This window comes from Carassius gibelio, chromosome A3 (genome assembly GCF_023724105.1).
Source record: "Carassius gibelio isolate Cgi1373 ecotype wild population from Czech Republic chromosome A3, carGib1.2-hapl.c, whole genome shotgun sequence".
Taxonomy (NCBI): Eukaryota; Metazoa; Chordata; class Actinopteri; order Cypriniformes; family Cyprinidae; genus Carassius; species Carassius gibelio.
This window is the reverse complement of record NC_068373.1, coordinates 15940072-15967823: the sequence shown is the minus strand read 5'-3', so window position 1 is coordinate 15967823 and position 27752 is coordinate 15940072. Positions and strand designations below refer to the sequence as shown.

At 38.5% G+C, this 27752-nt stretch overlaps 1 protein-coding gene across 1 annotated transcript; it reads right to left on the bottom strand.

Annotated features, from left to right (window-relative positions):
- Positions 1-10459: 10459 nt before the first annotated feature.
- On the bottom strand, positions 10460-27683 carry LOC127948929 (somatostatin receptor type 5-like). Its single transcript, XM_052545795.1, has 2 exons — positions 27437-27683; positions 10460-15653 (listed from the first exon to the last, which is right to left on the bottom strand). The coding sequence occupies exon 2, from the start codon at positions 15608-15610 to the stop codon at positions 14171-14173; it is 1440 nt and encodes a 479-aa protein (XP_052401755.1). The 5' UTR covers positions 15611-15653; positions 27437-27683; the 3' UTR covers positions 10460-14170.
- Positions 27684-27752: the final 69 nt, after the last annotated feature.

Below are 27752 nucleotides of genomic sequence, written 5' to 3'. Positions count from 1 at the left end.
GTTGCACAGCAGTACGCTGTACCTCACTGAAGAGCCTGTTATTACCATCCCTGACACGATGAGGATTAAAAAAAAATCACATTAAAAATGTATAACTATGTAATGAGAATGATATTTAGAGCAAGAGGTAAACATATTTTTTGCCTTTGACTACGTTTGGTTCTGCACCTGTTTCACCAAAAGCAAATCAATAACAAAACAAAAATATTGTGTGCAGAAATGCAGCATAAGGGCAGAATTTGGCTCGCAAAGAAAGATGTCTTGCATGCACCTGCAAAGGTAGATGGAAAATTTTGATTAACGATGCCTCAGTTTTCAAAGTGTTTTTGAGGAGCTGCTGCCTCAGAGAGAACCCAAATAGCCTTTAAAATAATTGTGGAGAAAAAAACGAGCGACGGATCTGAGATTGACACTTTGACGTAATGTCCTCTCAGGGCTCTCCATCCTGCAAGTATTAGAGTACACCTGCTTTAGCATAAATGTAATAATTTATGCACAATTGGAAAGATAACTGAGTTGTTTGCATCTCTCCAGTGTTCAGGGAGTGAAATGATCAACAGCTGCTATGTATTAAAGGCCTCCATGAAACATTTCTTCCTGTAGCATACCTGCTCCTTCTTCATTGAGTGTTTTGCAGCAGTCATACACCTATAGAACAGGATCACTAAAGGACATTTGTTTTTGTGCATTGTTTTGCAGAAGCGAGGAAGCATGACAATCTGTCATTCATTTTTTATACCAATTTCCCAGTGTCACGAACATTAGCTGAACTGCCCATGAACTTAACAGAGGGCACTCCACCCAGGACCATTCCACCCATCAACCACCAGATGTAACCATATCATTTGGACACTAGCACCTCTCATACTGTTGCACCACACCCGAACTACATCTCCCATCAGTCACTGCATCACTATCACCTTGCCACACCTGCACCTCATTCATCAACTAATCTCCTTGCCAAACATGCACCTCATTTACACACACATATAAGCAGCACTCACACACAGACACTTTGGAAAGTCTTGTTTAGTTCTGTCTGACATTTCTGAGCATTTTCCCTGTATTTGTTCCTTCCGTGTCTGACCTACCTTTGGATTGTTTATACCGACTCTGATTCTCTGCTGCCTGCCCTGATCTCTGCTTGTTACTGTTTATGATTCTGGATATCCCTGACATACCTGACACCGTTCCTGATTTCTGCCTGTCTGACCATCCTTATAATAAAGCTTTGCATATGGATCCGAAAGTCTCTGGCTCATCGTTACACCCAGCATCTCAGGCCGCCCTGAACAGATGGCCAGTCCATCACAGGGTTCACACACACCTCCAGGCACTATATAGTGTCCACTGCACCTATGCTGCATATCTTTGGATTGACTCTTTCACAAGACTGGGATGAAGCATTTTAAGTGTCACCAGCATCGTAAATTGTCAGTAAACAGTAAAACAGTAAACTGTCACTCTCAATTTTTTTATTTTTGAAAGTCATGAAAACACTATCATGGAATTTTTCTTTTGCTATTTGAGCAAATGGGAGTGCAAAAAATATATATTTGTGGTAGTCTCCCATTCACTGCTATAGAAGTTTGATGTCTTCTGCTGCTGAGAACCTGGAAATGTGAAAAAGGTAAATTGTGAGGGAAACCAGAGCAGCATGCAGATATGTGGAGAACATGTAAACACCACACAGAAAGACACCCAGGTTAAGCCAGGACATGAACCAGGGACAGTGGGATGCCACTGTGCTCTTCAGAAAGAACTAGTAGCTGTTAATAATGTAAATGTATATAGAAAAATACATTTGACATGATTAGTCAGTCTCTAAGTGAAATTATACAGCTTTATTCAGTTAAGATGCAGAACCATTGGACAAAAATAGCCCTTGTCTCTATTGTCAACAGTGTGTTGTAAAAAGCAAACCAAACAGCTTTCTGCTGGTCAGTGAAGGGAATTCGCACGACCGACTTAAACTGGTGTCGAAATCTACATGGGAAATATTTCACCCTTAACCAAAATTCCCCATTCGTTGGATTTCTATTAAAATGACTGGATTTTACCAGCAAAATTTGTCCGAACAACAGTAAATGTGGCAGCACCTTTAAAGCAGATTTCAATGTATTTAGATTGCTTGCTACAGCTCAATATGCTGTCCTTAACTACAAAGACTTAATATTTTATCAAAAATAATCAAACTCAAATAAAAATAAAAATATTAAATGTTACACAATTAATATTATTTGTTTTGTCTTTTTTTTTTTGATGGAGCAGGTTAAGTGTATACAATTTGTGTAATGTTTTGGTAGCACTGAGAGATGCAGATGTCAACCGTCAAGTTTTTATTTAAACCCATTCAGATCCACCTAATACACTTCTAAGCTTATAGTACAAGCGCTTGACCTCCAGCTCTGCTGTTTTCCTCCTCACTCCTCCGCTTTCTGTCTTTGTCAATCTTTCATGTCATAATACCGCTTCAGGAAGTTTGTGTACACTTGGTTTCCATGAATCCTACAACATACTTTTTTCTCTTCTTTTCATCTGTGATGCCTGTGTCCCAAACACCAGCATAATGAACACCATTACACGAGAGTTGAAATTAAAGAGAAGAGGTTCAGGGAGTTTGTGAGCATTTAATTGAAAGAGAAATTACTAGACCTTTCCTTCTGGCTGATGAAGCAGCCCACATTCTCTATTTTAACAACATCCTAACTATAATTGGCCAATGAGTCACTCCACTGAAAAATGTCTAGATAGATACATTAATGACAAACATGTCATTAGGAACATTGATCAACCCTAATAGAGCCGTGACAACAGAATCTTTTTCAAAATAATCTCCTTGGGACAGGAGCAACTATACATTTTTACAGATACCATGAGACTGGATGTGGAATTGAAGATGTGTGTGTGTGTGTGTTTTGTTGTTGTTTATTTTTTTGGTCTGACACACTACATTCAGCTAATAAGTTCATTTAGAAATCATTTAGAGCACTAATGTCCTTAAATGGCTGCATCAAATAAGGAAGGCTTCCAAAATGGGCCTCCATCACTTAGACATTGCTGAAAGCAGCCTGACCGTATCAATAAGCCATATTCACCATCAACAACTTGTCAAGATGTCAAGGACACTAGTTTGGTTGAGGTGCTGCAACACTTTGGCATATTTATTATTAGGTTTAAAAGAAAACAGCAAGACATCATCAGTTATTGACTGCCTTTGTAGTCTTAAGCTTATGATGGGAAGCACTATTGATCTCACTTTCCTCTGACATCATCACTTCAGCCTTAACGACTGAATTTTCTTCAAAACAGTCCTTGGTTTGCGTTGTTGTGCAATCACTGGCTTGCTCATGCTCAACCATCAAAAAACAAAACAAAACGGAAACAATTGTAAGGCAACATAATGTTCCACTCTGGTGCTCGAAAATATGCATTCTGTTATGTCAAGCTAAATTTAGTTGCAGGCCATTTCAAGATCAAGTTCCATGTAATTGTGCCCATTTTCAATGCCCGTGTTGTTTTTTTGTTAGCAAATGTGTTTGTTGTAAGCAATGACATCCTATTTGTTACAGTTCCCCTCTTTCCTGATCACTGTCATAATTATGATTAATTTAACTAATTCAATCAAATGCAAACAACCAAAATATCCAGCTGCTATGATTAAAATGGAAAAAAGAAAGAAAAATCATATTAAATAGTCCATCTGAGCCTTAGATAATTCAATCAAATGCAAACAACCAAAATATCCAGCTGCTATGATTAAAATGGAAAAAAGAAAGAAAAATCATATTAAATAGTCCATCTGAGCCTTAGATAATTCTAGTTTGAAGAAATTAAATAATAATAATAATAATAATAATAATAATAATAACAATATCATGAAACACATTCACAGAGACAAAATATTTATTTATATATAAATCTAGATTTTGGTAAATTTCAGACTACATACACAGTGATTTTTTTTAAATGAAAGGACTCATTTAATCTAAACAAAATGCACCCTTCACCATTAGCCAAGCTTTTTAAGGAGAACATTTAAGCTAGTATACAAGTACGTGAATGCAGACAAAAGCGCTTTGACAGCACACACTCTGAGAGTCTGGTGGTCTGAGAGTAAAGCTGCAGTTGCATTTACTGTTGTTTGGTGAATTTCCAGGGACAAAATCCAGCAATTTCAGTAGGAATCCACACAAAATATTTCCTCAAGCAGATTGCACAACAGGCTTATTCTAGTTATACAAGTTCACAGCATTTAGGGGAGACCGGTTATGGTTGTAACATGGGGAGAATTGTAACACTACCAGTTCCACTAATAAGGGATAGGATAGGAGTCACATGATCATTCCAGTGTGTACCCACTTCCTCTCAGATCCACATGGATGGTTATCAAGGCTGGAAATACACGTGCTAGTTGTATAGAGAAAAAAAAAAATAATTTGTGGTAAGGATGTGTGTATATATATATTTTTTTACCAAATCTATATTTTTATAGTACTTAAACTATTGCTGATAAAACTGTTTTACTTACAGGTGCATCTAAAAAAAATAAGAATATCATGGAAAAGGTCTTTATTTTTCTTTCTTATATTCTTATACTTTCTTTTATTCTAGATTCATAATACACACAAACTTAAATATTTCAAGTATATAATTTTTTTTGTTTTAATTCTGATGGTGATGACTTACATCTTAGGGAAATTAAAAATTCAGTATGTCAAAAAAATTGAATATTCAATTTTTAGCTTGATTAGTTTGATTAATTTTGAGTATAAATACTGGATACCTCTTGGGCTAGTTTAGAAAGACTGACTTGACAGTTGTCCAGAAGACAAACATTAACACCATCCACAAAAAGGATAAGCCTCTGAAGGTCATTTCTGAAAGGCCTGGCTGTTCACAGAGTGCTTTATCAAAATATATTCATAGAAAGTTGACTGGAAGGAAAAAGTGTGGTAGGTAAAGGTACACAAGCAACAGGGATGACCACAGCCTTGGGAAGATTGTCAGGAAAAGGTGATTCAAGAACTTCGGAGAGCTTCACAAAAAGTGGACTGAAACTTGAGTCAGCGCATCAAGAGTCACCACACTCAGACGTCTTCAGGAAAAGGGCTACAGCTGTCACATTCCTAGAACCAAGCCACTCCTGAACCAGAAAAAAATGTCAGAAGCATCTCACCTGGGGTAAGGAGAAAAGGAACTGGACTGTTGCTCAGTGGTCCACAGTCCTCTTTTCAGATGGAAGTTAATTTATAATTTTATTTGGAAATCAAGGTCTGGAGTCTGGACTTTAGCGCCTGCCCACAGAGACAAAACCACTTCCAAGTGGTTTGCTGACAATGTGCTTGATTGGCCAGCCAAACTCACCTGACCTGAACCTGACAGAGAATCTATGGGGTAGGAAGATAAGAGGAAGATAAGTAACATCTGACAGCAATACAGAAGAGCTGAAGGCCACTATCAAAGCAACCTGGGCTTCAATAACACCTCAGCAGTGACACAAGCTGATCGCCTCCATGCCACACCGCACTGAAGCAGTAATTCATGCAAAAGGAGCACCAACCAAGTATTGAGTATATTAAACCTGTTTTGGAGATCTTGAATTTTTTTTTTGATTGATCTTTGAGAAAATATTCACATTTTTTGAGATAATGAATTTTTAATTTTCCTAAGATGTAAGTCATTAACCATCAAAATTAAAACAAAAAACTCTTGAAATATTTCAGTTTGTGTGCAATGAATCTAGAATATAAGAACGTTTGATTTTTTAAATTAAATAACAAAAAATAAAGAACTTTTCCATAATATTCTAATTTCTTGAGATGCACCTGTAGATTATATTAAATTGTATTTTTTTAAGGCAAAATGTCATGGATTTTTTTACCTGCTAATTTCAAACCACTATGCTAAAAAGGCTAGCTAAACAATGACTGAGGGGTGGGGTGGGTTGTGTTGTATAACACATCTTTAAAAAGTGTTATACCAATCCCCTTATATGAAACTAAGATTTTTTGTAATTTTACAGTATGCCTAGAAAGTGAAAAAAAAAGACAGAGTGAGGTGTGCCTCTCAGTGTTTAAAAAAAGTGTCCGATGAGGTCACAAAGAATGGAAAGTCAGCTAGATCAGTTGCAAAGGAACATGGGATCTGCCATGTAACAATGAACAGATACGGCAAAAGACTGCAGAAGCTGAGAGACTAGGGCTCCAGTGATCTTCCCAGTGTAAGTTTTCTCTGAGGAGCAGGAGAAAGTGTTAGCTGATTATTTGAGTCAGGCGGCAGACCTTTATTATGGATTGACTCCATGTGAGGTAATCATATGACAGGTAAGGGTGTACTCACACTAGGCACGGTTGCCATGAACTGGGCCCGAGTACGATTGTCCCCCTCCCCACTCCCCCTCTGGCCTGCACTCACATATAGGGTTTCAGCATTCGTGCCGGAGCACGCTTACGTCATTATGGTGCGACGGTTTCGGGATAAACAGGAAGAGCGGCGCTCTATGAACACAATGGAGTGCATCGCTCTGTTTTCTTTGTGGATAATTTTGTGTTGTTTGGTCCACAGCCTGTTGTTAAACAGATGTGTCGCCTTAGTGGCGCAAACATTTTCACGTAATCGTGCTGCTCGTATGAGGATGTTTGCAAGATACCAGCTGAAGTGCAGCAAGGACTTTGCAGTTTTTAGTTTTTTTATGCGTTTTGCACCTCTGCCGTAGACCAAAGCGACCCTTTCCCTGCCATGTTGGTTTTGGAGCATCGCAAAATCGTGATGCAAAGCGTCCTTTTCCGTGCCCCGGCACGGTTAGCGCTCACACTGCATGCGAACCGCGCCCGAGTCCAACTGAACCGTGCCCTGGCCCACCTCTTCCAAGCGGGCCAGGGCCGGCCAATCGAGCCGCGCCCGGGCACGATTCGGAGCACTCACACTAGTCAAATGAACCGAGCTTTGGTGGTCAAACACACTCGGGCACGGTTCAAACTTGCAGTGTGAGTACACCCTTAGTCACTAAAGTTCAGTGTAATGACATCCGATTAGAGAGTTGTGCTTGTGTCGGTAGCATGTACTGTGCAAGCATTTGGAAATGCAACACCCCCCTCCATCTTCATATTCCCTCGTAAGCGTTACAAAGAATACTTTATTCAGAATGGTCCATTAGGTAGTGCCAGACATGGTAAAGCCTCAGAATGAATGCAAGAGGATGCTTTCCTCTTATTCCTTGATCATTTTGCAAAACACACAAGGGTCAGCCCAAAGAAGGTTTTGCTTTTGCTAGACAACCACCACTCATATTTATCTGGAAAAGCTATTTAATTTTGCAAAGAAAAGGGAATTGTGCTGCTTACTTTCCCTCCCCACTGCAGCCATAAACTTCAGCCATTGGATAAAAAGTAAAAAAAAAAAAAGGTAAACACTGCAAGTGATGACAACCTCCTCTCCTCCAGCTCACCAGTCCATGGCCTCCTCTCCTCCAACTCCTCAGTCAAGGACCTCCTCTCCTCCAGCTCACCAGTCCATGGCCTCCTCTCCTCCAGCTCCTTAGTCAATAACCTCCTATCCTCCAGCTCACTAGTCCATGGCCTACACTCCTTCAGCTCACCAGTCGACAACCTCCTCTCCTCCAGCTCACCAGTCCATGGCCTCCTCTCCTCCAACTCCTCAGTCAAGGACCTCCTCTCCTCCAGCTCACCAGTCCATGGCCTCCTCTCCTCCAGCTCCTTAGTCAATAACCTCCTATCCTCCAGCTCACTAGTCCATGGCCTACACTCCTTCAGCTCACCAGTCGACAACCTCCTCTCCTCCAGCTCACCAGTCCATGGCCTCCTCTCCTCCAACTCCTCAGTCAAGGACCTCCTCTCCTCCAGCTCACCAGTCCATTGCCTCCTCTCCTCCAGCTCCTTAGTCAATAACCTCCTCTCCTCCAGCTCACCAGTCCATGGCCTCCTCTCCTCCAGCTCCTTAGTCAATAACCTCCTATCCTCCAGCTCACTAGTCCATGGCCTACACTCCTTCAGCTCACCAGTCGACAACCTCCTCTCCTCCAGCTCACCAGTCCATGGCCTCCTCTCCTCCAACTCCTTAGTCAAGGACCTCCTCTCCTCCAGCTCACCAGTCCATGGCTTCCTCTCCTCCAGCTCCTTAGTCAATAACCTCCTATCCTCCAGCTCACCAATCCATGGCCTACTCTCCTCCAGCTCACCAGTCCATGGTCTTCTCTCCTCCAGCTCACCAGTCCATGGCCTACTCTCCTTCAGCTCACCAGTCGACAACCTCCTCTCCTCCAGCTCACCAGTCCATGGCCTCCTCTCCTCCAAATCCTTAGTCAAGGACCTCCTCTCCTCCAGCTCACCAGTCCATGGCTTCCTCTCCTCCAGCACCTTAGTCAATAACCTCCTATCCTCCAGCTCACCAATCCATGGCCTACTCTCCTCCAGCTCACCAATCCATGGCCTACTCTCCTCCAGCTCACCAGTCCATGGCCTACTCTCCTTCAGCTCACCAGTCCATGGTCTTCTCTCCTCGAGCTCACCAGTCCATGGCCTACTCTCCTCCAGCTCACCAGTCCATGGTCTTCCCTCCTCCAGCTCACCAGTCCATGGCCTACTCTCCTCCAACTCCTTAGTCAAGGACCTCCTCTCCTCCAGCTCACCAGTCCATGGCCTCCTCTCCTCCAGCACCTTAGTCAATAACCTCCTATCCTCCAGCTCACCAATCCATGGCCTACTCTCCTCCAGCTCACCAGTCCATGGTCTTCTCTCCTCCAGCTCACCAGTCCATGGCCTACTCTCCTTCAGCTCACCAGTCCATGGTCTTCTCTCCTCCAGCTCACCAGTCCATGGCCTACTCTCCTCCAGCTCACCAGTCCATGGTCTTCTCTCCTCCAGCTCACCAGTCCATGGTCTTCTCTCCTCCAGCTCACCAGTCCATGGCCTACTCTCCTCCAGCTCACCAGTCCATGGTCTTCTCTCCTCCAGCTCACCAGTCCATGGCCTCCTCTCCTCCAACTCCTTAGTCAAGGACCTCCTCTCCTCCAGCTCACCAGTCCATGGCCTCCTCTCCTCCAGCTCCTTAGTCAATAACCTCCTATCCTCCAGCACACCAATCCATGGCCTACTCTCCTCCAGCTCACCAGTCCATGGCCTCATCTCCTCCAACCTACTTTACTACTTCTGGCTCCACTGCAGTTCATTCTGTCACCATGTCTGGTGCTGCTGGTGAGCCAGGCACCTCTGGGTTGTCTCCAGGTCAGTCATTCAGTCCCTTAGCTATCCAACCATTTCCAAAAGCAGGGCCAAGAAAAACAACGGTCCAGATCAAGAAAAAGAGGCAGACTGAATTACTCATTGATACACCAGTGAAGCGAGCATTGATGCAAGAAGAACAGAGACAAGGAAGCAAATATGTAAGGAATAGTATTTTAGGAAAGAATAAAGGCAAGCAAAAGAAAAAGCAGAGAAAGCATGGAAAGAAATTTTTGGAAGCCAAAGTTGGGGATTCGGAGACCTCCGATGACGAAAACATTTGTGTTGTCTGCATGGAGCCATTTTCTAACTCAAAGTCAAAGAAAGTGTGGGTAAAATGTTCTCTGTGCAGTCTCTGGGCCCACCAAGCCTGCACTCCATGATTAACAACATTCATTCGTCACCATTGACTCTGATTGAGAATTCAGACATAGATATACAAACATGCAAACATTGATGTTTTTTGTTGTTAGACTTACATGTTAAATTACATGAGTGTTAATTAAAAATAAATGCAGTTAAGCAAGTTTATTCTAGTAGAGAAATTTACACACACATGCTCACATTCGTGAGTTAGACAAAAAGTGGAGCTGAGTTATGTTCATGTATTGGTTTCTTCTTTTGGAATTTTTCAGTAAACCTGTTTTGTAACATATTGCATGATGTGGCTTGGTTTTGTTGTTATTGTTTTTTTTTTTTTTTTTTACTAATTGTGACAATATACCCCAGTATGTGTTACATCCAGTAGTGGGGTAGTTGTAACAAAGGCACTCCATGTATTTGACAAAAAAACTTATAAGGGAAGTTATTTTCTTGAAGAGGTTTCAATGGATGCATTTTGTAGTACACAATTTTGGGTACCTCGTATTAAAGTTTGATTACTTTAGCATGAAAACTCTGTGAGCTACAGATGCTGAAAAAAAAGTGTTTCAACCATCCCATACGAAAGGAAAATATATTTACCAATATATTTCTTAAAATATATTGTCATATATTGTAATATATTATTTTCCCTTTTTATTTCCTAATATATTATATATATGAATACATTTAATAATATATTAATGAAACATATATTATATAATATATTGCAAAATATACAAATGATTGCCACTTTCAATATATTGCAATATATTGGAAAAAAGAAATATATATAAGAATATATGCCTAATATATTACATGATATTTTCCAATATACTGCAATATATTTTGTTTCATAAGGGATAACCAGTCTCCATACCCATAACCTACTGGTCCTAGCAGAAATTGGCTTGGTTTGAAAGTGACTTCTGTGCTTCTTCTGTCACTACACTAATTGGCAATAGACAACTGATAGATTTGTTTTGCCCACAAAATTTAGCTGACTTTAACAAATGACCTTAAAAGAAAACATTGCAACTACACTAATGGTGCGTTCAAGTTGTATTTACAAGTTAAACATCACCACAAAGCTAAATTTACAAGTGGGAAATTCTGAAGTATTCGAAAGTTGGATGTATAAAATGCCACAGTATTGTACAATTCCGTTCGATATATAGCACATTCTTTATTCATCATTTTGCAAATGTGGAGTTAACAAAATCCTCTTCTTCTGACCAAAGTTATTTTAACCCACATGATGCCGTAATGATGTAAATACAAACTTCTCAACAGGACTTGTATGCACCATTCTGGCTATTGCACCTTTTGCTGCAACACTGAGAATGCGACATTTACATTTACTTTACAAGCTACATCTGCGTTCACGTACTTACATTGTTCAAACATTTACACAATTTAAAATAATATCCTTCAGCCTAGAATTCATGTTTTATACAATTTAAGCAGCAGCAATTAACTAAAGAGTATATACATTTGTTGTTAAAGAAAAAAAAAAACTTTCTCTTCACTTATAAAAATTCCAAAGTAAGGACACATGGGCAGCTATGTATTTTTAACCTTGAGCTAAAGGCTTTGTTTGCACAAGAACTCTATGAAAGTCTGTGCCAAGAAATGAATAATATTGCAGCGTTCACACTCTTTGTACATCCATACTGTGTGTGGGTGGGCCCTGGTGGGTGTCAAGCGTCCAGTGAATCACAGAGATTCATTTAGATACGAAGAGCTGTCCAATCATAAGGTCACAGGATGGGTGCCTCTCTTCCCACAGCCCCAAATGGCAGATTCTCTGAGTGGGTCGATAGTAAACACAGTGTGCACATAGTCACATCGTTATAGCACAACAAATAAAAATAACCCTAGTAAATGGCTGAATAACATTTTCGCATAGCTTTTTACACATTCTTTTTTAATATTTAAACAATCATTTATGAACGAAAGCTGTGAAATCCACAGTCATTATGGAAATGCTGGTAGCTCGCTCGCTCTCTCTCTCTCTCTCTCTCTCTCTCTCTAATGCATCTGCGATGACTTTCTATACGCCTCCAAACCTATCTGAGTGAGCCTGTGTGTAGGAGGAGGTGGCATGGGGCAGTGGGGAGTGTATTTGATATGATAAAGCTTGATATGATCTCTATAGTTAATGTTTATTTATAAAACACAGAAAAAGGTTCCTGAATGTCACATAAGCATAATACAGTTCTGGGAAGGGACACTGTGGAATTTGGATGCATGTGTAGCTTATAGTGTCTGTCTGTGGAATTAGAGCATAAATGACATTATAATTGGAGGCACTTAAACCTCTTTAGCTGGTGTCAGATAAACCCAGTGGTCCTAAGGTCATACTCAAAGTCTGTGTTCTTAATTATGTGAAATAATGCCCCTCCTCCCAGTATGCATTCACCCTCATGTTGTTCCAAACACACATGCATTAATATATTACATTATTCGTAAGGAGTAATGTCTCTTTTCTATGCAAAGTGTCTATGCAAAGTTTCAACAATGTCTAAATACACTAAAAAATATATTATAAAGAAGTCTATATGACATGCTCTGTATTTCATGCCAAAGAAAAATCATACGATAACTTTGTGTGAAGAGCATTTATCAATAATTAATAATTAAATTTTAGTCTACCCCTTAACTTGTCGAAAGGATTCGGATACTTGTACTTTATAGTGCTGTTATGATTTTTTAGCCTTGTGGGGCCTGTACCATAATGGTAGCTGAACAAATTCAGAGTTAATTTTGAGTTGACAAAACCGAACCTCTCCAATCCAGCTTTGTTGGTACCATGATGCTGATCATCAACTTTCTTTGTCAATTCAGGCTTTGATCCAGAGATTGTGGAGCGTGTGCACAAATGTGTGACATCACTGGTGAACAGCCAATCATGAGCCTTGCAAAACAAAGCAAGTTCAATTTACTTATCGAGAGAGACCCAGCAAGATGGATTAACGGTTAAAGGTTTTGCCTAAGGTTAAGAGATTTAAACATCATATGAAAAAAATATGCTCTATCAATGCGGTGACAAGTGATACTTGTTAACTTAGTTTATACATTTGAAAATATACAGTGATAGAGATTCGAACATGTAAGGTCAGATTTTTTATGTTTTAAATAGTGCAATACTACAACTTATTTATATTACATGATCTGTTTACATTACTATTTATTTAAAATAAATGATTTATACTAACTGCTATTCTAAAATTGATTGTGTGTAATATAATAATAATAATAATAATAATAATAATATGAATCATAATAATTATATAAATCATAAAATGACTCCGTAATTACCATTAAAGGCAGTGTTTTGTTTTGTTTTTGCCATTAGTGACCTTTAATTTGGCGCAAGATAAAACAGGGGAGTGACTCTGTGTCAGACATGTGTCACTTTTCTCACATCTGATTGGTCCACATTCAGTTTGAGCTCTCTAACCCAGAACATAACCTGCCCTGAAGCAGGTTAGCCTTGGAGTGTAAGTTACTATGGAAGTGAATGCCGCTAAAAGCCAAGCCACTTACATGGTACCTAAAACCCAGGATTGGTGCAAAATGACCTGAAACTTTCCTGGCTAGCCAGCTAATCCAGCTTCATGGTACAGGCCCGTGGACATAATCACTATAAATTGTTATTGTATACATGAAGGCTACATTAAGAGTCTATAAAAATTCATCATTTTTGAATAAATAATGACAAGTCAATTTTGTGTATGTAGAGTGTGAAGACCTGTTAGTAACAGCCTTCAATTAGTGTACAATACTTTTACAAACAAAGTAAGGCAAAAAGCACATACAAATATATTTAGAGAAAGCTACAAGCTGAAAACTACAAGGACACCTGTTCCCTTATACAAAATATTGTCCAATTATTATTATTTTTTTTTATCACATAGTAAATATGCTACAATCTCACTAAGTATGTTCACATGCACAGGTGTAATCGAGCATAAGTGCATGTAAATGTACTTGTTGATCTAGTGCCCACTCGTAGCCATGGATTCATTGCATTACTTAGATCTCCTAAACAAATTTAGAAAAAGGCACATAGATGCTTCACATATTGTGATGCTGGTCCCATATAGGTACTGATACCACTGAATGCTGCAGATGACCCTTGTTTTGATTTGCCAAGACCTATAAGTAAGGCAAAATTCAATGTGACTTTTCAAACAGTTTTCAGATTGTATACTACCCTACTAAACAAATCTAATCACTAGGAGGAAATTTCATTAGGGGTGCAAGATAAATATCGGCCGATAATTACTGTGCATCTCGTCATCAAATCCGGTTCTCTAATCAGTGGTAAATTCCATCAGGTGCGTGATTTCACATAGAGCAGCTGTACACAGAGCTGTTGTTAACTGACAAGCTGCACAAATCCACGTTCATTATCAGCGTTTATTTATCGTGCACCCCTACATTTCTTAGTAAATTCAGACATGAGGACGAGTTGATAAACTTCAGGAGAGGCAGTAAATACAAACCGCATAGAGTTCAAGGAGGCATGTACAATAATACAGATTTTCCAGCTGATCACAGGTTTACAAGTAGCTGATCTCCAGTGAGGCGTTCTTTTCCACCGGTTCCTCTGGCAGAGTTTTCACATTCCCATTTTTAGCCCCATTCAGCAGGGTTGCAGCAGGTCCAAAGCTTGGTCCTTTACCAAGAACATCCACCCCCGTGCCTCTCCTGTCTGGGGAACATGTCTCAGAAACCCCTGTACCAGAGGGTCTCTCTAAGAAAAGCGCTCGTGTACTTTCAGGCTGTCCGTTTCCATTTGCGTTCTGAGTAATCCTGCAGATTTCTGTCATCTCAGTCACTTCCTCCCTGTACTCTTCCTCATCCTCATCCTCTTCATCTCTGACTGTTCTTCTAAGGCTTTCCCTGGGCATCAGCACTCTTCTTCCTTCCTCTTGATTCTGCTGCTTGGTGGGTTCGTGGTTCTCGACCCTTCGAGTTGAACGGCACAGAGCCTTTCGAAATCCCCGTTTGAAGTTGTCCGAAAGGAAGCCATACACAATAGGGTTAGCACAGCTGTTAGCGTAAGACAATACCACCACAAAAAGATGCAGACCTTGGGGCTCATCACGCAGCGATTCCACCAGGTTTATGATGTTGAGGGCGTAAAACGGCATCCAGCAGAAAACAAACACAGCCACTACTATCACCACCATTCGCGTGACTTTGCGCTCCGATTTGCGCCGTTTGGTTGAAGTGGCATGAACCTTCTTTCCCGAGCTGCGAATTTTGATCACGATTAGGAGATAGCACATGCAGATGACTAGCAAGGGAAAGAAAAAGCCAACTGTGGAGGTGTAGATTATAAATGCTGCTCCCCAGATGTTGGCTGGCTCTGGCCATATGATGTTGCAGATGCCTCCTTCCCTTTGCACATTTGCAAAAATCACAACAGGCAAGACTACCAAAAAGGAGACCGCCCAGATTGTTCCATTCACTGCCTTGGCCACCTGTGGTCGCCTCCATTTAGAGGACCGAATAGGATGAACCACGGCCAGGTAGCGATCAATGCTCATCACAGTGAGGCAGAAAATGCTGGTGAACTGGTTAATGCCGTCAACGGTCATGACTAATCTGCACGTGAATGAGCCGAAGGGCCAGGAGTGCATGGCGTTCTGCACAGCGAGGAACGGCAGGCCCAGCATGAAAAGTTCATCAGCTATAGCTAGATTCAGGATGTAGATGTTGGTCACTGACTCTGTCTTGGAGTAGTGCAGGACTATGTGAATGACCAGTGAGTTTCCTCCCAGGCCAACGATGCAGACAATGATGTAAATAAGAGGAATGAGGATTCCTGCCATGCTTGTTCCTGCTCGGTTCGCTGCATCACTTCCATTAGTGCAGTTTGAAGTATTGAGGAAGCAAGTGTCATTGAGAATGCTCTCATTAAGGAGGAAACCAGGAATGGAGCCACTGCCCCATATGCCCAGCACAGCAGAGGCGTCTACTGAGGTCAGCTCCATCTCAGTCTCTTTCCGTCACTGCCTTCAGCTGGGGGCCATTGTCCTGCACAGAAAACAACAACAAACTATCATTGCTCTCTCAACGCACTCTCTCACATTCAATAAACACATAATATACAGGCAAAAGCACCATTGTTAAGAAGTTTGTTTTACAATGTTTTTGCAAATCTGAATCTAGCTTACCAAGTGAAAACATACAATGGACTAGAACAGTGGTCTACCTTTCTGACTCCAACAGCCAAGACAATAAAAACATGAATTAAAGTAAAATTAAAAACAATAAAGTACATAAAAGTACACACAGGATTGCTGAAACAATACCTAAAAAAATAGAATTCACTGTGAGCAGGGAGCCTGTGTACTGAACCGCAGGAAGGGGGCAGGTGTTGAATGAAACTTGGAGTAGTGGGAAAATTGGTCCGCAAAGACCTCTGTGCTGCAGTGGGGAAAAAATGATTGAGAGCTCAGTGCATGGTGCATTTTCATCTGAAAGAGAAATATGTTCAGATCTTGTTTTAAATTAAAGCAGACACTTTAATCACAAAATAATATTCGTTATATACATATATATATATATATATATATATATATATTTTCCATTTTTCTATTTGCCACCTTTGAAATTTATTTTCCGGAGGTACCCTGGTTGGGAACCACTTATAAAATGTCATAAAACGAGATAGCAGAGAGCAGTTCACCGTAAAAACACTCACATGGCTCACAGAGTTTTGGATGGTGTTATTTTTGTCCCTTAGGCAATCAGGCATGCCAATTATCCTGCATATGTGAGATGCTCACTAAAGAAAGCTCTGCATCAGCAGTACTTTGCTAAACTATTAGAATGGCAGCGTTTCAAAACATTAGCATTGCATATATTTGAAATATGGAAAAATAAATATGAACAATGCCAACTAAAATCATAATAGAACAGAAGAAAGGCTTGCTATACTGGGAATAGCAATGTAAAATACATAGTTCATTAACATATTTAATGGTCCATATGTCTTTGTTGAAATGGAAAAGATTTGTATGCAAGATATTCACACCTGCCTCTCTCCATTTCTCTTTCTCACTCTTTCTGTCTCCTTCCCAATTACATCCAGATGCAGAGAATCCGGAAAAAAAACGAAGTCAAACCAAGAGGCAGGTGAAAACATGCAGAGAGGAACTTCCATCATCATGTTCTATTTAGGTTTAATGAAATCTAGGCTCAGATATGACCATAAATGAATTAAGTTTAATTAAAGTTGTGGATAAAATGGAAGACATTGCAAACCAGCAATTTTTTTAATTAAAAAATGTCATTGACTTTTACTCTAATTCATTGTTTGAAGCTCGATTCTGTTGAACAGAGAAGACAATGTTTGGAAACATTTAAGAATGAAGGCAGCTAATGAGGTTACATGAATGAAAGCCAATTCATTCATATATATATATATATATATATATATATATATATATATATATATATATATATATAGAGAGAGAGAGAGAGAGAGAGAGAGAGAGAGAGAGAGAGAGAGAGAGAGAGAGTTACAATGATTTGTCCCCTAAAAACAGATGAAAGTAGTATTCATTGTCAGTGCAATGTTGAAATGGGGAAAAAATGAATGCAGAATAGAATAAAAGTGTAAGTCGAACAAAGAGAATAATAAGTGAAAAGAGATAAAAGCAAGAGAAGAAAGGCTGTGATCTTTTAAATCTATGACATTCATATGGCCCCAAACTCGTAACCTTCACGATTAAATAGCTATCCGAACCATCAAAAACATTTTTCTGGCTCCAGTTTTACTTCAAAAAAATTATCAGAAGATCAAATGATTGAATTTTACTATGACTAAGTGTGCAACCAATGCTTTTTGCAGTGTTTTAAAGTTAATTGGTTCTTTTAAAGGAACATGAATCAGAGGAGAAAACCTCTGTCTTTTTAAGCTTTAAATTTCACTACATGCTGATTTTGTAGTATAATACAGACACCATTACTAGTAGTTAGTAGTGCTAACAGTATATTTTGAAGCTTTAATGCCCACCATTTACATGATCTCTGTATTTGAGTTTGACAGCCCATTATGCCATAAATGGTGTGATTTTTGCAGTTCTAGTCAAGCATTGATGCTTGTATGATCGCGGCTCATAGCATGAGGGAAATTGCAAGCCAAACCAAGTACACACTGGTTTCCATGTTTTATGGGGACATAATGATTAACTTTGTACAAACTGTATTTTCTATCCCCTTACCCTTTCCGTGCCCTAAACCTATCCCTAACACAACACTTTCTGCATTTGAAGATTAAAAAAAAAAAAAAACAACTTTGTTTATTATGATTTTTAAGCTGTTTTTCTCATAGGGACCAAAAAAATGTCCCCACAAAGTCCAAATGTACTGGTATTAAATCCTTGTGGGGATACTAGGTACACACACAAAATCAAATAGACAAATTTTGTTCTCCGGTCTTCACCAAATCAATTACACAGTTGAGTTTTTCTTTTCTTCTTCCATCTAAAGTAATAGGAGCATCATTGAAAACTCTGACCTTTAGTGCAAAATCTCACACAATTGCCACCTTGCAGTACAAATTGCTTGGACACAATTATCAGGTTAATGTGTGCAAGGGCTCACAACTTCCCGGGAATCCGAACTCGAACAGTGTACACCTGGCTTTAGACTCAAAAGTCATTTTAAAACCACTTAACATGAGCTTAATATATAAATAGATATTTTTTCAAAACTGAGAAAGATACTTTAAAAAGGGGAATAATTATTTGGACAATGGTGAGAGCAATGCATAATTCATCATTCTACACTGGGCCCATCTCCCTGTACTTTTCTTCTCTCCTTCCATCTCATTACTTTGTAGACAGAGGCTGGTTGGGCTCAGAGAGGTTAGTATTGTTTGAACGGATGCTCACTTTAATCTGTTTATATGGTATTTGTTCCTGGGAATCAGTGCTAGATAAGAACAATGATGTCTGTATACTACAGCCAACAAAACCATCAATTAATGAAAGACACAATTTTATTAGGTTTTGAGAGATGCTTGACTCAATGCACTAGGGCTGGACAATTAATATAATTTTCAAAATTAGCTAATTGCTAAACTTGTAAATTACAGCATTCCATTCATATCTATTCTCATCATTCCAAAATGTTTATATACAGTGCTAACCAATCACAGACATATTTATTGTATAAGGATGAATGCGATGGCCCATCAAAAGGCTTTTAAATGAGTCTTTAAGTCTATCAATAATGACAACCGGTCCTAATGAATGGGTCTTAAGCAGTCTGATCCATAGAAGCATGTTTGATGTTTTAACATATTTCCTTTTTATAAATTTAGAGATGAACATTATCAGAGAAGCCCAAAAAATATTCTAGTTCATTCACTGATTAGAGTAGGAGAATAGATAATATAATGAACTTTTTTAATGACTGTTAAAGCATTGATTTGGAGTGAAATGACCTCAGACAGTTTGCTGCATCTGCTGTTTTTAGCAAAGGTGAAGAGAGATTATCTAATAACAAATTTCAAGGGTATTGCTAATTTTTAGAGGGGCTGAGATGAAAGACAAGGGGTCCAGCAATGACACTTCTGGACCAAAGTGAAAAGCATTGGCAGTAATCTGATTTGATACATGTTGTACCGCTCGCTTTGAAAGTAGATGATGTAACACCATTCAAACTACAAGTGTTCCTGAGACTGCAGAATGTGGTACATGTCTCAAATGGTCACATGCAGCTTTACTGATTACCCTTACGAAAAAGTAGTTTATTCAAGTGTGCTATTAGTATACTTCTTTTTAACTAAAAATAGAAAAGTATGCTTTTAGTTTATGTACTTCTCAGAAATGGGCTTTATGTACTCCTCAGAAATATACTTCAAATGATATTTAAGTATACTTACAAAAAGTCTAAATATATTTGAGCTGTACTCCTAGAATCCGTGTTTTTATCATTATATGGCAAAGGGTAAAGCACACATCTTCTTCACAGAATAATAATTAAAAAAAAAAAAAGTGAAGAAGAAAAAAGAAAAGACAGATACTAACATTTAACATGTAACATGATCATCTGACATGAAACAGCATCAAAACTGTAACATTATGGAATAAAATGACAGATGAAGAGGTAATAATTACAGTCAAGCTTTGGGTTGTTGATCGGCTCCATCTATGTTTTGATTATCATTTTGAATCCAGTTCAGTTTTTTCAGCTTTTTGTTCAAAATTGTATTTATTTTTTATGAAACTTACCCACATTAAAGTGTTTAAAAAAGGAATACATGAAGCTGGAATAAGATGTTTTTGTTAACAAGCAGATACCCTGTTCTTTCTTTGGATGTTTTGTATGTTCAGATATTCATGTAACAAAATATATATATACAAATTCAAACCTAAATAGGGACATAGTAGTATATTGAGAAATATAGATGTAATCATGCAGCTTCCATTTTCTTAATGATTTATGATCTTCATTATCCTGACTGACTTCAAATGGACAATCTCTATATGCTCTAATTGTATTTGATAACAGCATGCTCCTCATCAAGATAGAAATCCAATCACCACTTTTTTTGCACCAGATTCTATGGGGGCTAGCATGAGTGGCTCTCATCCTCTTTGATATGTCAGTTCTTTGACACAGAGTTTTGCCAGTATTTGCTCCGAAAGATTCTTCATCTCAGAGGTTATTATGCTGTGGTCCTTTTTTTTTTTTTTGCTAAATAAAGTCACCATGCATAGTATGACTTTGTATTTTGCATCAAACATTAATTCAGACTCATTTCGGATAGATGACTAAAAAAGATCCTAGAATTTAAAAAGAGAAACATTAAATCACATTTATTACAGTGTGAATGAAGGTGAAAGCAATAATTTCCTAGTTACCTTTTCTGTTGCCATTTTCAGGTCAGACATAATCACTTCTATGATTAAATATGCTCTAAGCAACTTAACGCAGGAATGCAAGACACACAATTACAGTCAACGTAACTTAGTAAAAAAAGCTCTGTATTACAAATGATCATTTTCATAGTTCATTGCACTCCATTTGTGAGGATTTGATTGCTTTACCCAAATAAATGGAGATTAATTCACCTATAGACCTAGAACAACAGATACAGTATGACTCATTTATGTGGGTCTGAATTTATCTAAAAAAAATAAGCAGGTATTTATCAGCTGAAAAGCAGAACTAATGTTTTACAACTATAACAATCTAATCAACAACAAAAACAAAGTAACTACTTGGACATATTAAGTTTCTTAATATGTACATACATACATTTGCACATCTGCAGTGATTATAACTGTCTGGTAAAATACTGAATATGAAATTTGTTGATGTTAGTTTATGACAATCATTACTGTCTAGTAATATACTTTAACTACACTCACTTCTTCAGCATTAAAGGGGTCATAGGATACGATTTAAAATTTTCCATTCTCTTCGGAGTGTTACAAGCTCTTGGTGCATAAAGAAGATCTTTAAAGTTGCAAAGACTAAAGTCTCAAATCCAAAGAGATATTCTTTATCAAAGTTAAGACTCTGCCACACCCTCCTAAAATGGCTTGGTCAAACCCGCCCCCACCTGTCTGCATCACTATGTGGAAATATTTGCATAATTCCACCCAAATGTTCACGCAAAGAAAGAAGACATGGTTTCAGTAATCGCAGTTAGTGTTGAAGCAGCCGTGTCAGGGAGATGCTGTGTGTATCTAGGTGAAAGCAAAAGCACTTTATTTGGCCTTCCGAAAGTAGATGCATTTAGGAATCTTTAAGATTACTTACAACAGAAGAGCAACACATTTTATGGAGGACCGTTCGTGAACCTAGGAGATTCTGACTTTGCTAGGACAATCTGGTGCTTCTGAGTCAGCCACTGAATATGTTTTAAGTTTTTGCTATTGAATGTTCAAAAGTGGAGTTCTGCGCATTGTGTGTGTGAGTGCAAGCACACGCGTGAGTGTGTGTGTGAGAGAAAGAGAGCGAGAGACACAGGGTCACATAGTGGAGTCAGCCGTCTTAACCATACGTGGCTTGTGTCCTGCAAACACATACAAGCTTCATCACTGTGTCTGTCACCTGACTCTGTTCCCCTTTCAGGCTTGAACTGATGGTAAAACTAAGGACAATACTTATCAAAGGACTGCGCTTATCAGAAGGAGGGACTTTGTAGAAAATGATGCGTTTGAGAGAGGCGGGGCATAGAGGACCTACAATAATGTACAGTATTTGAAAAATAATGTGTTTTTTGAACATTAAAGCATGTCAACATATTCTGTTACACCATATAATCATCTTTAAAAAAACATAAAAACATCATATGACCCCTTTAAGTAACTTAAAGTGGTCTTTACATGTCGGTCAAGTTCACAAGACCATAAGGTGTACTATTTGTCATGTTATGAATCATTTTGAGCTCACAAGTCCCCACATCCCTTTGCGGATGCTATGTGTCCTCAGTGTGCACTCTTGCTGACCCTGCAGTGTTATGCACTGCACAGCAGACTACAAACCTACAGTCTCTCTGGCATTAGGTCACCAAAATGTCGGTCAGAAAAGGACTGCAAGGGATGCTTTTGGGATGGAGCCAATATGTTTTTCTTCTCGTAAAGAAGTGACACTGTCAAATAGGAGAACATACTACTGATCTGAGAATGGAAACTTTGACATGGAAACATGCTGCATCAGTGTAAAAATGATTAGTTCACACTGAAGTATTTCCTAATTGTGCATGTATGCACAACGTGACATCATTACAATATTTACAAAAATTTATGTTTGCTCATTTTCCTAGAAGCAAAAGCCCTGCTTGATATTGCCTCATTAATAAAGAACATTTCAGTTCCCGAACAGATACACAAGCATTACACAGACAATCACAGACTAACACATCTTATGATTCGCTTTTGAAAATCACTTATTTGTCACTTGATAAGTGTTCATCACTTATCACTTGGTGTCATTATTCATAAATATTATAAAATTGCACTAATCAACATTTAAATGAGCCAAGTTACAACACACAGGGGTTTTTGTATAGTTTCCATTTTATTTAAATATGGTTGGAGCCTATGTGTTATGCAACACCAACTGAAAAAAGAAATAATGACTGAAATGTTAACGTAATAATTCATTTTATTTAAAATGGTTCATTTAAAATACCCATGACTTCAGTTAGATGAATGAGATTTGACTTCTAGAGATTAAAATTAATTTGATGGCAACAACAGCAACACCAAATAATAACATGAAAAGAATGGTAAAGGGAAACGGACACAGTTACAGACAGACAATCTCTCTACTCTACAAAAACAAAACTGCTCAGAAACGTCTGATGGATATTAATCAAGCTCGCCTATGAATGTTTTATAAACACCTGCTATGTGGTGTCACCTTTGCATTCTGTTTTAAATATTCTTCTCCATGTCCCAATCAACTAATCAGATAATTGACCCTTGCTGCTCATATCAGCAGTAAATCTGCTCTCTGGTGAGTTTAGCCAGATTCGGTCATATTCAGGCACATGCACAGGTAGGGCTCAATGTGTGCAGAGCACATGCCTTTTTTGTCCTAATGCTCCGAAGTGCCCCTTTCTTTGATGGTGGTGATTTTTTTAATGTTAATGAGCTCTGTTTGCCCCACCCCTCTCTTTGACCCTCTATTAGGGAAGATGATTTACAAAGACTTCTTCTGGAGGTGAAGGTGGATCAAGAATGATTTGGCACACATAGACACATTAAAGTAGATCGGGGGTGCATTCCTTTCAGAAACAAGGGTAATCCACTGTGTCCTCCGCGAATCAGATGTCAGGAGTAAATGACGACTGCTATGTTCAATATTGAATCCAACAACAAAACACCTCAATCGCTTAGGAGTCATTCTTGACATCACAAAGACAGGCATCTGAGATCAGCTTGATTTTAGACCGTGTTAATATTTGTGGTGTCTTCGTTAACATGAATAGATGGGACCATAATGTTATTTGAGGACTACTGGAAATTCTAAATACATCCTATAGGCTACTGTCTTGTCCTTCAAAATGTGCGTCCCTGTCATTGGACTGCAATCAGACAAGGGGCTTTCACATATCTAGTCCATAGATTGTGATCTAGTCTCAATATGGCAGTTGCAGTGGATGGATAGACTACCAAAATGCGAACTAGCGATCTGAAACAATGGCCTTAGGCACTTATAAGTCTGCGATCCACCATAATGCAAGAAGAAGAAGAAGAATGTCTCACGTCACGTGCTTGCTGCTGTGAAGTGCTTTCACAAGAGTTTTAACAGTTTGGACATTGTGTGAATCAGAGGTAAAAAACAAAACAAAACAAAAAACTATATAAATACTGTTCAGTTTCTACCACAGACTAATCTTTATATTTGTCAGTGCATATTTTTTTTTGGTACGATTTAGAGACTGCAATGACTGTAGCTAAAAATCATAATTTGTGTTCTACTGAAGAAACAAAGTCACCTACATCTTGGATGCTCTGGGGGTAAGCAGATAAACATCAAATTAATTATTTAACGTAAACCATTAATCAATGTAAACCAACAAAAGATGTTAAATATTTTAAGTAAACCTATTGTATTTGAAAAAATAGTTTAATTTGTATATCTTTCATATTTGTCTTATTCTGCTTCTTTATTCATGATCTGTTAAAATAATCAGTGTTACTGGATACTGGCATTGTTATTGCACAGATGCAAGTAAATCTACAATGTGTGTCACTGCCACAGGCATGAATACATTCATATTAAAGTAGATCACATAACACGTGTTAAAGGTTTTCGCATTTACAGCTAAAATCTATGTTTGTGCTGATGAGCAGCAAGGACATTCCATCTGGGAACTATCCCATCATCCTTTGCAACTCTAACCAAACAGATGGCCCTGAATTGCTCATAAATTCATAATTCCTTAAAGGAATAGTTTACTCAAAGATACAAATTCTGTCATTATTTACTCACCTTCATGTAATTCCAAGCCTTAATTTCTTTCTGGGACTGTTGAAAAAGCTTGTGTGACCAAACAGTTCAAACATTAGGCTGTTATTCACTGATATATATATATATATATATATATATATATATATAGTATGTTGCCCACAATTCTTATGTTAGTGCTCAGAGAACCTTGTTTAAAATGTTTTTTTTGAGAAGCACTGTTATAATTATAATTTTTTTAATTACTACCCCAAAGCTGGTTACCTGGTTCAGAATCAGCTCTTGTGAAACGAGTTAGGTCTTATGGGCCACACATTCGCTGTTTATGCCTGCCAGACAGTTTCTAAACAGAGGGACTTCTGATCTCTCAAAAACTTGCAATCTCCACTCAGAGCTTAGTAGCACCAACAACACCCTTATCACCCCTGAAATTCTGCAGACTTAAAACACAGACTTAAAGACCGCAGAAGTCAAACAGCAGGAGACCTTCTCCAACAAAAATCCCTCCATATCACCAGATCAAACTCACCTGCTTACTTTGCCACCCTAAGCTGATCTACTTAGTTCCTCCCCTGATAACATCAAATATCTCAGACCTGTCTGAAACAATTCCAGCTTACATTCAAGCTTTACCTTGAAGACAAAGACAGACATTCAATCACCTGGACACAGTTATGCTCTTTCAACGTCAAAAACTGCCATTATTTCTCCCTCTCTGAGAATAAGCAAGTCTTTAAATAGAACACTGACATCGGAAACTGAGGCTGCAGCAATTTGATCTATGCATCACTACTGCATTGATCTGAATGTGCATTATTTTACTATAGTTGCCCATCATCATTTTTTTAACTGAATCATAAATTAAATATCATCATTATATATATATATATATATATATATATATATATATATATATATATATATATATATGATACATAAAATGTGTGATTCATCACACATTTATATAAAGTTTTTCTTACGTATTACTTTTGAATATAATTATATAGAAATATAATTTTAATATAATTGATTAAACTACATCAACATGTTAAATTGAAAGCCCTACTCTTCACATTTTGGAAGCAAGTTCTTAAAAACAATCTCTGCAGCATAAAAATTAGTTTATTGTGCTAACTTCCTATATGATCAACGGTAAAGTGTGTACTGCATGTGGGTGGAACAGTTAGAGCAATGTTGGGATGGAGAGAGGCATGTGATGAAATAACGCAGCCCCACTGTTACTCACACAGTCACACTCTCACTGAGAAAAGTCGAAAGGCTACTGACAGGGGTGCTGACATGTTCTGTGGGTAAAAATAAAACATAAAGTAATACACTCGATGCACCCAGGCATGTTTGTGAGAGTCTTGCAAACACAGCAGGTGTGATGTGTATTGCATTGCATTATCAGACCAAATGCAACATTCAACGTGAAAATCTCAATACATTAATACAAAACATTATGCTCCACAGACTTGTGGAATGAAGAGGCATATCTGGAGACCATCTGGGTTTGGTTTGAAGAGACTAGGTTGTCAGGACTGTCAGCTAAGATGGAACAGGACTATAGTGAGGAGCTGTTAATTAGACAGTACCCCCCCACGTATTTGTCATTCTTGCTCTTGCACTCATATTCGATCTCTCTCTACCCCTATATTGCTATTCAGTCGGTCTCTCTCTGTTTAATTCGTGGCAGAAGACAGACTATGGATACATGCTAGTCAGGCTAAACCATAACTTTGGTCCATAATTAACTACTTAACATACAAAGACTATACAGATGGCACATTAAAATTAAACAGCAACTAATATTTCCAATGCTTAGGGTTTGAATATGTAGTCAAATGGCTCAATAGCAGAGCCAGTTCGCCAGTTACACTATGTATCCTGTCAAAACTGACACATCTTGCTTGAGAGTTGAACAGGCTGGGACTTTTGGCTCAATGCATGCCTGCTTCTTCTCTGTGAACAGCACTGGCTCTCATAGTCATGAGATCAATTTTCTCCAAGAGCTATGTGAGATCTCTGCTCACACACAGGGGGTTTAGAGTCAGGGCTTCTGTTACTTTATTAGTAGTTTTGCAGTTCAATGCAAGTCTATAACCTCATATTTTCTACAGCATGGAGTGAGGAAAGAATATTAAATGATATATTATTTAGATTTCTTTCAAGTCAAATAGCAAATTCAACTGTATCCATAACTAAAAACCAAATGTTGGTCATAAACCAGCTACAGCTGAATGACAGCTTATTATTATTATTTTTAATTGCATGGCTGTTTCTCTCTCTCTCTCTCTCTCTTTAACCTTATTTTGTATGATATTCTTGGAAAAGGTACAATTAATCTACAATCATGTTTCTAAACACACTACTAACAACTAAATTGTAAATCTGGATAAGTAAACTGGATTGAGAATTACCATGTTGTTCACACCATTTAGGACCAATGATAAACCAGTAAGTATATTTAAAAACAGTAAGTATATTTACATAGTCTCTTTGAAACCACCTTTGCCTACAAGCCGGTTGCTACAATATAGAATGAAGACTTTACTAGGATGTTACTAAGACTTAGTAACAACTACGTTCCAATAACACGAAGTAATAAGTGTAAATAGCACCTGCGGTTCACCTGTCTCCCGTTTACATGAGAAGCAGCAGTGTTTACTGCAGTCACGAATGAGCCCGGAATAGCCTGGAATCTGACATCACACACAGCACTTATCTACATTAGTCTTCTCCTGTTATTTATTATTAGATATTGTTCGAACAGTTTAAACACAATGAATATCAATAACTGTTTATACCGTGACCGAAGACTAATCTGCTGCGGACAGAGCCCCCCAAAAAATGCGCTTTGCAAAGTTTCCTACCTTACATCAATATTTGTCGACCAACTTGCTTCTTCTAACTGGGAATATGCCAAACTTGAGACTGTCCGTGGTGATATTTGTAACTTAATTAAGAGGTTAATCAGCTTTTCTTGGACGAGCTGTTTGTCGCGCGCTCCGGAGATGCTGCTGGCTTTGACTCGGTGGGCGCGAGAGAAACTCTCATATCTGTGGAGTCCTGAAGATTGCCTTACTCAGTGCTCCATCACTCCCCTGTAACCAGGTAACGGCTCTTCCGCAATCACACGCCAAAGGAAGGTAGGCGTGATATAAATCAATTCGGTACCCGTCAGCCTGT